Below are 11,494 nucleotides of genomic sequence, written 5' to 3'. Positions count from 1 at the left end.
AATTGCAAACTACAAATGGAGTAATTTATCAAATGCTATTAAAAGAGTTGCAATAAGCAAAGTTCTATTCAAAGTACTATCCCCTCAAAGTTTGCTTGCCTTTATGATGGATGTTCTAATTTAAGAAAGCTATGTTGAGGTGCAATGCACCTAAATATTGGTGACTATTTTAGAAGCTTAAATGCAACAGGTCACTCCATTTTATTTGAAGTATCACTGTTTTCAAGGTGTTTAATGTTTTAAAATATCTTATTGTTAAAAGCTGAAAGGATTGTGTTAAGTTTCATTAGAAATATGCAGGATGTTACCCACCAGGGCTATGACAGTGGCACCAGCTCCAGCACAGGCCACAATGAACAGGTGATAGGACATGTAGAACTAGAAAAGAAGAGATTAAAACAAATATCTTAATGATTAGAGGAAAATACAATTGAATCTGTTTGCCATTTCAATATAGAACTCTAACACTGCCAATTTTTTTAACTATTTTTTTTTCTTTATTGTTCTATTCATATTACTGGTTATTTACAGAACAGATAGCCCAGAAGACTGAAAAAATTTGTTAGAGAACAATTTTTTTTTCTGGCTTTGGATGGCAGGAAGAAAGATGTTAACAATATTGATATTTGCCACTGTTGCATAGATGGTGGTTTTGGCAGGTTAGTAGAGGCTTCTGAAAAACGCATTTATCTTCCAGTATGACTTTCTTTGGTTTCTGCAATAGCCCTGTAGTTTGTTATTGTACCTCATTTGTGTTGCAGATGTTCTCTAAAATTGGACCACAAGCCCTGCCTGGTACAGCATTCCAAGGGATGATACCTGAAATGACAACACCAGAGCAAAATGTACAATTAGTTCTAAACAGCCAACGCATAACCTTCCATTCCTCTCAAATCTTATTTCTCCCCACCCACATGCCAGTTGTGTTCCCTTATGACGCACCCACACATTGACTCAGTACATCTTTGAGTTGGCAGGAGAAACTACAAAGAAATCACTCAGATTGTGCGTTCTCCATACACCAAGACTAGCTGCTGCTTGCCAAATGTTCTCAGATGTAGGTTTCCCATATGGCAGCCAAATGGTGATTTTACTCACTGTTGCCCTATCATCCATGAGCACGCCCAACTCCCCTGATTACAAAAGGCAATTTGCAGCTCAAAAGGTATGTGGCACCTTTCAGAATTGGGCTGAATACTTAAGTTCTTACTAGGCCAAAACACCACTTGAGTAAGGTTTCAGTATTTTGGTGTAGCTGGTGGTAGGGAAGAATTACAAAAATACAGTATTTCCTGTTTCATTTCCAATGGGTAGAAAACATTTTAGGTGAACCCTGGCACGTATAAATCCAATACTTCCAGACCCCTTTCACCGCCATAATGCACAAGATGATTACACCTCTACCCCGCTATAATGTGGTTGTGGGGAGCCAAAAATCCCTACTGCGTTATAGCTGAAACCGCATTATATCAGGGTAGGGCCAGCAGGGCTCTGGCGGTGATTTCAAGAGTTCTGGGCTCCAGCCACTGGGGGAGCCCCAGGCCCTTTAGATTGCCGGTGGAGCCCCACTGCCACAGCCCCGGGGTAGCGGCAGCAGGGCTCCAGCAGTGATTTAAAGGGCCCTGGGCTCCCCGCAGCAGCCAGAGCCCCGGGCCCTTTAAATTGCTGGCAAGCCCCACTGCCGCAGCCCTGAGGTAGCAGCAGCAGGGCTCCAGACGCATTTAATGGGCCCCCACATCAGCTGGAGCCCCAGACCCTTTAAAATGCAACCTGAGCCCCACTGTCGCAGCCCTGGGGTAGCGGCGGCAGTGCTCCAGTGGTGATTTAAAGGGCCCAGAGCTCCCCACAGCAGCCGGAGCCCCAGACCCTTTAAAGCATCGCTGGAGCCCCACTGCTACCGCGCTATTGCAAACCCATGTTATATCGGGTCACCTTAAAGTGAGGTAGAGGTGTACGTATTTACTGACCTTATTGTTTTTTTAAAGTAAATGAGATCTGGAAGATACTAAATGTTTAAAAACTTTTAGGCCCATAACAGATGTACATCTTAAATACAGGTAAATATCTTTCATTTAAAATATACTGCAAGCATGTTTTTCAATTCATTTTGTAGCCCCCCCATGTTAGTTTTAAACTGCAGCTGATCACTTTAAAATATATTAATATCTGTCTTCACAATATAATTTAAAGAAGAGTTTTCAACACTATTAAAGCCATTCAAACTGGTTGGAAGTAGTGGTTGTGTCAAGGGCAGACTGTCTGAACATGAATATATCTTAAATTCATGGTACAACTGCAGAAAAAGCATCACAGGATTTACTCCATAACCACTTTTAGCTCTGCTTTGCAATTCCAAAATACACAGCACCAACCCAAGTAAATACTGTGGTGAAGTACTAATGATTCCTTACTCAAAGACACATGTACTGAATGTGATTGTTCAATTCTGATGTGCATATTTGGAGACTTGCACATTTATACTGGAAAAGATTTTATTCTGGATTTTTGTCAAGATGCATTTGGATGGAAATTGGAATTCAATTAAAATGTACAAAGACAGCATTTTAAATTTTTTTTTTACTGGTTAAATAAAATTAAACTGCTGGATATATATAATAAACAAGCTTATCAAAATGCTTTGCATTTAAAACTGAGTTATTAAATAAAGGTCATTCATTTTAGTTATTGAATTGACAGACTGTTTCTGGTCACCAGGGGCCAGACTGTCAAAGGTATTTAGGTGCTTAAAGATGCAGATAGGCACCTAACCTGCCACAGCACTTTTGAAAATTGCATGAGGCACCTCACTGTCATTTATTTCAGTGAGAGTTAGGTGGCTAATGGAATTTTTGAAAGTGCCATAGCAGGTTAGGTGCCTATCTGCATCTTCAGGTGTCAAATACCTTTTGAAAATCTGGCTCCATGTTCTTCACGTTTTTAGAGTTAGTAGATCTCATCCTCTACCACCTTGTTTTCATAGATTGGTAGAGGAAAACAAGTTGACCTGCTTTCAACTACCAGTGGGTTTATCAAGTTTGAATGAACTAGTCCAAATGAAAAAATATTCTCTCTGAACCTGCTAGCTAAACTGAAACCAAAAATAAATAAGCCAAAAGCTTTTCTGCACAACAAACTGGACTTACAGTTACTCCACAGTAGAGGCTGAAAATAATACAGATGCTTACTTAATGTATTATTTTAATGTAACATTTACAAAGCTTGAGTTGACCTCAAAAGTTAAATATTTTCTGCCTGATCTGGTATATAGTGAAAAAAGCAGCACTCTTCCAATTAATTATTTAATTTGAGGATAGCTCATTGTTACAGCATTTTATTATTTTAACAGATTATTGTAAATTTAGGCCTTAAAATAGGTTGTCAATTTCAAAAATCTGTTTAAAAGGAAAAATTAAATACTTTTTTTTATATTTTAAAAAATATCAATTTGTATCCACTTTGTTCCTAAGCATTTTATTTTGAGATTGTTTTATATTTAAACCTGATATAATAATATGGGTAACAGTTACAAAATCAGTTGAGATGCATGACTTTCCTGTTCAGTTAAACTGAATGCATCTGGAAGGAGGTTAGTATAAACTGCATGAGGTTGAAAAGTAATGGCATTTTCAGAGATCCCATACTCTGCTTTTTGGTTCATCTGATAAGACAGACAAACCAACTGAAGATAGGACAAGGAAAGAGGATAAAGAATTTAATCAGGATTAAAATAAGTACCGTATTGCCTGACATCCACACAGATCTGGTCCCCTGAAGCTGTCATATTTGTCTGGAGTGATTTGATGACTTCACAAGTTGACCATATGTTATAGAACATAAAGACAGGCACAGCAGAAAAGCCAAAGACCCCAAGCCAGGCCACTCCAAGCACATATGTGAGGAAAACAAACTGGGCAAAGAAAACACATTTCAAGTTTAACTCTCTGAAGGGAACAGAATGAATATGCTCTCTCCAGGGAGAGGGGTATCTATATTTTAAATAAGCTCCTACAAATCATTTTTAGGAAGTTAAACATTAAAAGCCAGTTGCCATACAATTTTTTCCTTATAAATAGGATCTTTTGGGCAGTAGGAAAATGACCAGGCCAGCATTTCTCGCTTGCTGTTTTCTTTAAACAAATACTTAGCTCAAAGGCAGTAGTGAAAATGTAAGATTCAAATGCTCCATTTTTAATCTGTCTGCTTGAATAAACAGCATGCTCTTCTGAAAGAGCAGTTTATTAATCACAGTTAGAAGAATTGTAAACTGAAACCGGAATTCTGGTTTTAAGTTAAAACCAGTAAATGCCAACAAATCAAATAACAGATTTTAAAAAATTAATTATATACCAGATATAAAAGAAATTCTTTAATTCTTGCCAGCTGTACACTATGCAGGGGAATCAAACCATGCACATCTCTCTGGAGATACAGTGGGGTCAATTCGGAACATAAAATTAAGGAAACCCATTTTTGTCTCCTGAAAAATTAATCTAGGTTCCTAAAATGAGACACCAGAAATCCTAACAGCTAGCAGGGGTATATCAACTAAGACAAGCTATTTTAAAATGTTTTAAACTAACAAGACAAAAGATCATAGACATGAGATGAAAAATCTAGAATCCCTCCTTTGGCAGGGTTTAATATTGTTGCAGAGGATATCTGAGATTAAACAGATACTACACTTGATTTTGGCTTTGGAAAGACTCCTAATATTATTTTATGTTCTGAATTGTTTGCCAGACTAAATTTTGCTTTAGAGAGCATCATTAGAGAGGTGTGGTTAACACACTCGTCTGGGCTTCTGGACATATGATTCAGTTCCACGCTCTACCGCAGACTTCCTGTGTGACTTCGGGCAAATCACAATCTCAGTGCTTCAGTTCCCCAAGTGTAAGAGGAAAGTAATGCTTCTTTTCTCCCATTTTCTTTGTTGTCTATTTACATGGTGAACGCTGCAGGGCAGAAACTGGGGGGTTTTTGGGAGGGAAGACAGGAGGGTGTTGTTTTTTACTTTTGTGTATATTTAGTGCCTAGCCCAATAAAGCCCTGGTTCTGGTTGAGACCTCTGTTCACTACCATGATACGTATAAATAATACACTTCGAAGGCACAAATACTGCATCTGTAGCTTCATTGAAACATATGTACCAATTATATTGTAAAAGTTATATCTAGGTACTGAAAATATGTCCTCCTAATTTATATTAAGGTGGCCCTAGCAGAGGTGAAAAACTGGTTTTGCCAGACAAAGGGACGTATTTTCAGATTTCTGCCTAGATTCCTACATAGATTAAGCATTCTAAAGCCAACTCAATGGAAACCCCTGTGAAAGTCAACAGGAAAAACAGGTGAAAGCGGAATGTGAAACAAACAGGAGCATGGGAAGACACCTTAGAGCCAGCATCCCTGGAAAGAAACCACAGGGCTCATCCTGTCTTTGGGGGAGAAAACAATGAGTTTGGGGAAATATAAGAAGCAAAAAGACATTTGGTCATCCTTCACTGAGGAAGCTAATAGGACCACACTTTTTGCATTCATGAAAATTGGATCCTGGCCACGTGGGCTAGTGACAGTGCGAGGTTGCTTTATGTGAGAAACTGCTTTAGAAAAGGATTTAAGCCTGTTACAGTTAAGTTTAGACTGTTAGATAGAACTTGTTCTCATTATCCTTATCTCTTAAATCTTAATCTTTGTAAATAAACATATTTGTATTTATGGTACGTAGATTTTAATGCTGGTTGGTTATAAAGGACCTGATCCTGAATTGTGCCACTCAGTGTGTACACCGTCTCTTTGGGGACAGCTTGCCTGGTAATTACCGTAAGTGGCTAGTGACGGGGCTGGATGCTGCAAGGAAGACTTGGGGTTTGGTGTGTACTTAGCACTAACCTGCACAGGGATGGCAAGGTCTGTGGTGAGAACTGAAAGTAAGTGCTTGGTGGACAGAGGCTGTTGGTTTCAGGGAGGTGAACCACAGTAGGCATAAAGAAGATTGCTTCACACTAAGGGAAGGTAGTGGCAAGGTATCTCAGGACCCCAGGTGAGCATCCCACATGGGCATTGTTTTTACGTAAAATTACCTATTTTCCCATTTTAGCATCTAGCCAAACTTTGCTTTGGCAGCAGTGACCATAAATAGATGCGAGATTGTAATGCCAGGACAGACCTTTGTAAATCCAGCTTACCTCAACCTCAGCAGCCTTGGAGGAATTAAAGCTGTTACTGAAATGTAACTGCTTTGGCCTCTCCAGCTGTACTGACCTCCTGTCCAGCTCAGTGTTTAACTTGGCAGAATTCAGCTTCAGAGAAACTGGTTCCAGACTATTTACTATCACAGTTGTCCACTTTAGCAGTAGTATTTCAGTAGTGTCCGATCTTCCAGTTGGGACTTGGGACCAGTAGCGTTAGCCACTGTATAGAAAGACAGCTCCTGGCCTGAAGAGCTTACAGTCTAGTGTGAGACAAGGCAATCAAGAGGGTGTGACAAACAAATGGAGGCCTTGGGAAGGAAGACAAAGCTAAGAGTGATGGTAACCTGTGGGTACACAGACCAGCTACGTGCACCACTCAATGCTTCCAAATCAAAAAAGGTGATTTTTTTAAACTACAAAATATAAATAAACTAGCTATCAGAATCTCCATGGCCCTCTACTAGGCAATTGTCGGGGACAGTTCTCCATGAGCATCACCGTAGAAATGGATCGGAAGGACAGTAGCATCTGAGTGGCTCTATGGGTTAGTTTAAGAGGAAACGAGTGATCCAAAAGAAAGTTAAGAGGAAGGAGGGTTGAGGGGGAGTCACTGAGGGAGAAGAGTACTGCTCAGTCAGGCAGATGGGAGAGCTGAAAGACAGAGCAAATCTGTAGTGGAGAAAGTCCACATGGTCATGGGACTTTGTTCAGAGACACTAAGCAGCATGGGAGCAAGGCAGAGAGAGACTGGATAACCCAGGGTTGATTGGTGGGATGGATTTTGCAGTGGAACAAAGAGGCAGAGTACTTGGGGGTGGGGGGACAAGGCAGGTGCTTGCAAAAGGCCTAAAGGTTATGGATGTTTATTTCTATATGGCCAGACTCTTTATTCATACTAAACAGTTCTTCACTCCAGAAGTATTCCCATTGACTTTAGTAAGGATATGATGGTTTTGGGTGGGCGAGGGGAAGAAGGGCTGGCAGTTTTTTTTTAAAACCACAACATGAATATTATGGAATCCTTGACTCCTATGATGGCCAGGAAAAATGCAGCCTTAATGATGATCTGATATGACTCCTCTTCATAGCACTGGCATCCAACAATCATTCTGGAAGCTTGGAAATCTAATATGCATGCTAGAACTGAATCAGCAGCATAGGAAGAGGGAGCTGGCTGCACCTTCAACAATTACATACAAATTGTGATTGCCTAGATCTGTAAAGTTACACAGACATTTCCCTTTTTATGTTCAATTAGTAACATCATTTTAATTGTTAATGTATCTTAGAGCTCTTACTTCTTGTCACTGCTAAATTCCCACATTTTATTATGCTTCATGTAGCATATTTGTTGCAATTTCTACTGCAGAAGAGTGATCAGATTTTTCAAAAAGTCATGGAAAACTATGTTTTTGTGCTTCATTTGAACATGCATTTATCACAGTTGCATGCAACATAGGTATATGCATAAGGAGATGAAGTCATTTTTGTCATTGCAGTTAACTAACTTGCACAAGTAATTACGCACTCAAAGTGAGATATGCAAATGTATAGGCATTTTTGTATTCCTGACCTTTGCAAAATAAAGCCTTAGATATAATTCAGTTGTCATCTTTTTAATGTCACACTTGCCAGAAAATAAATTGCCTCAAAAATTACTTAATTGACTTACTTTAATATTAGCTTTTTGAAAAGCGTATTAAATAATACAGTTGAAAAATTACTCTCTTCGTTCAATACAAACATTCTATTCCCTTTGTATTTTTTTTGGCTGAAAAAAACTTTACATTTATTGGCAATATGTTTTAATTATTAAAATGCAATATAATCACACCAAAAGCCTCTTTTCACCCACACTTCCTCCTGGATGATCCCAGCCATATTCCTTTGCTTTCTTCATAACTATCAGCTTTGAATTCAAATTTTCAGATAACTTTCAAATCCTGTCTCAAAAACATTGTGTCTCTGTTCCTAAAGAGTACAACCATGAAGGAGCTGTGGGCATGATTTTGAAGTTTTACTTTTTTTTTTTTTTTTTTTTAAGTGTACTGATGGGAAAACCATTTGGAAATTTTTAAAGGTTTTTAATATTTCATTTGTATTGAAGACTCCTCCTGCAATCTTGAGACAGTTGCTTTCTTTCTATGCCTTGGTTTCTCATCTGTAAAAATGGGACAGTAATACTTGTCTAGCTTCCAGGGGTTTTGTGAAGCTTGATTCATTAATATTTGAAGGACTTTGTGGAATGTGCTATAGAAATGTAAAGATGTACTATTTTTTAAAATAATCCTGCATAAACTCTACTCAGAGTTTTGTAGTCCCAACTCTAAGAGTCTCTAATGCCATGGTTCCCAAACTTCTTCTGTCATGCTCCTCTTTACCTGTAATGGAACCTGTCTAGGCCACCCAGGAGCAGGGCTGAAGCTGAGGCCAGAGCTGCGATTGGGAGCCGAAGCTGAGGCTGAGGGCAGAGTGGGAAGAGGTGGCGCTCCCTCCCCACGAGGGCAGGCCTGGGATCCCCTCGATCCCCCTGAATGTTCCTCTGTGCCCCCCTAGGGAGACATGCCCCACAGTCTGGGGACTACGGCTCTAATGCCAACTCCAAGCATCACAACTCTTTAAGGCCCAAATGCACTTAGCACCTGGGTTGAGCATTACAAAATTTACAATCTACACCCATGAAGTTGAGTTTAGAACAAGTAAGTACCTAAATAACTCATTCTGCAAAGTTTGGATCCAGCTGAGCTTCCCCTAAGTGCAAAGACAAGATGGGTCTCAGTGCACAATCCTGAATACCTTTCTCTTTGTGGGGTATGAAAAGTTTAACTGGCAAAAACATTGTGGTGAAACAACATAAGAGTCAAACTAAGCCAGATCAAAGATCTTCACTAATGTGAAGAAAATATTAAAAGACAGCTGCTATTCTTCCTTTGGGTAGCTGGGTGATGGCTGCAGTACTGTACTTACCATTCCACTGATGCATCGGCCACAGGCTGTTGTTTTGAACTCACCATGCAGTTCCTTCACAGCACTTGTTGTATAAAAACCTTCCGCCAAAAGGATTATTCCATATAAGAAAAAAAATGATGCAATGCCATAGATTACATACTGCATTAGCTGTATGCTAAAATAGAAGAGGAAATAAAAGTTAGTCAGACTTGGAGTCATGTTAAAACAAAGCAGTCTTTGATAGGATATCTCCATTAATTTTAATACAATCTCCTAGAACTGGAAGGGACCTTGAAAGGTCATTGAGTCCAGCTCCCTGCCTTCACTAGCAGGACCAAGTACTGATTTTTGCCCCAGATCCGTAAGTGGCCCCCTCAAGGATTGAACTCACAACCCTGGGTTTAGCAGGCCAATGCTCAAACCACTGAGCTATGCCTCCCAACCTAGGCTTCAACCCGCATGGCAAGAAAATCAGCATGAGCAAATTCATTCTGCCAAGTATCTATTCAAATATTGTGGTTCTGTTTAAAAAAAGAAGGTCAAGGGCTTGTGTCCCAGACTTATGATGCTCATTTTACAGATGTGGAAACTGACATGGGAAACTGATGTGCACCAGAGGGACAATGGTCTAGGGCCTGCCTGAGAGTCAAGAGATCTGGGTTTTAATCTTGCTTCTTACACTTTAGGATAGTCATGATCTTTGCGTGTCAGTTCCATGCCGGCAAAATGGAGATATTTCTGTACTTCATAAGGTGTTGTGACCCTTAACTTAATGTTTGCGCTATGGTACATATGTAGGAGCTTGAAGTGGCAAAGGCTGGAAGAGAATTTGGATATTCTGGCCACCTAGCTCTGTGCTAACTCTTAAGGGCTATGTTGCCTGTAAGGAGACAGCATCATCAGCTCCAAAATTCATACCCCTCTTACGCCCCCTACCCAAATGCATCTGCATACATATTTTACAGTGCATGAAAATGTGGTATTTTCCTAAGAACATGTGAATGAGCACCACTCAATTTTAACAAATTGTTCAGCACAGGAGTGAATCCATAGTTTCATAGCAAAGATACAAGAATATCAAGTATGGTTAAAAATATAAGCCAGGAGTGCTAACCTACTAAAAAAATATCTGCAGGTACTTTTAAACCCCTCCAACTAGATTTGTCTGTTTCCATTAACCCCTGGCACTTCTCATTAGGCTTCTACACAGCCTTGTGGCCACAGGAATTCAAGTACCAATTGCTCGTTTCCCTGAAACAGTGCCACTGTAACCCTGGTTGCTGATGTTGTGTTGATGATAGATAGTTGGTCATAACAGCTCTCTCCCATGTGTTGCTGTCAAGAGTTCTTGCAAAGCTTTCTCCCTATCAGTTGGATTTCCTCCTCAGTTAAATGAACGCTGTTACACTCAGGGTACGTCTATACTACCCACCAGATCAGCAGGTAGTAATCAATCTACCGGGGATCGATTTATCGCTTCTTGTCTAGACACGATAATCGATCCACAAATCGATGCCCGTACTCCACCTCAGCAGGAGTACGCAGTGTCGATGGGCGAGCTGCAGCAGTCGACTCGCCGCCATGAGGATGGCCAGGTAAGTTGAACTAAGATACTTCGACTTCAGCTACGCGAACAGCATAGCTGAAGTTGTATATCTTAGATGGATCCTCCCCCCCAGCGTAGACCAGCCCTCAGTTGCTGAAGCACAGCTAGTGATGCTACATGCCATCGCCATACATGCTATGGTTCTGCTGCCTTTACAGAGCCCTGAAAATCCATGGAGCACTTCTGTGAATCGTGGATCAGATGCGGATACAAATTTTGTATCCATGCGGGGCTCTATACATGTGTATAGCATGCATAATATACTAGCACCTTGTTAAAGGGTTTTTAGATACTATTAGATAAGCTCTTGACCTAGGGGAAATTGTCACCAGACAATCAAGGGCCAGGTGAACAAGACTGGAGGAGAAAAGGTTTATTTCTCGATAAATGGGATCCAGCTCATAAAATGCAGCACAGGGAGAGCTGTCAAGAAGAAGGGGAAGATGACAGGGAAATTCCAAGAGTCCATCTGCCTTAAAGTAAAAAACGAACAGGGAGCATACCAGGATCCTACCCAACACATCACTTAATCCCCCTACACCAATGGCCTCGTGCTGTGGGCTAGAAGAAAAGGCTTGGCAGAAGAGGGCAGCTAAGCATAGTTACAAGGGCTCTACCTGCCTACTTCCAACAGCTGAGCATGCGGTGCTCCCATCCCTTCCTAGGCCAGGAAACACAGGACGTGATCCCACTGCTAGGAGGATTCTCCAGCCTCAAATCAAAACTCTTGGGCACTCTGTACACAGTAG

General features: G+C 40.5%; 1 protein-coding gene across 5 annotated transcripts in view; it reads right to left on the bottom strand.

Annotated features, from left to right (window-relative positions):
- Positions 1–11,494, bottom strand: part of GPM6B (glycoprotein M6B) — a 149,430-nt gene that overhangs the window by 4,198 nt on the left and 133,738 nt on the right. For all 5 annotated transcript variants that reach the window (XM_032795927.2, XM_032795925.2, XM_032795924.2 and 2 more), the window contains 4 exons: positions 9,158–9,314; positions 3,736–3,907; positions 746–819; positions 313–378 (listed from right to left, as the gene is read on the bottom strand). In XM_032795927.2, coding sequence (XP_032651818.1) covers positions 313–378; positions 746–819; positions 3,736–3,907; positions 9,158–9,314 — 469 coding nt within the window. The remainder of the gene's footprint in view (positions 1–312; positions 379–745; positions 820–3,735; positions 3,908–9,157; positions 9,315–11,494) is intronic.

The sequence above is a fragment of the Chelonoidis abingdonii genome, chromosome 1 (assembly GCF_003597395.2).
Source record: "Chelonoidis abingdonii isolate Lonesome George chromosome 1, CheloAbing_2.0, whole genome shotgun sequence".
NCBI lineage: Eukaryota > Metazoa > Chordata > Testudines > Testudinidae > Chelonoidis > Chelonoidis abingdonii.
The sequence above is the reverse complement of the archived record's forward strand: the minus strand, read 5'-3'. Positions and strand labels throughout refer to the sequence as shown.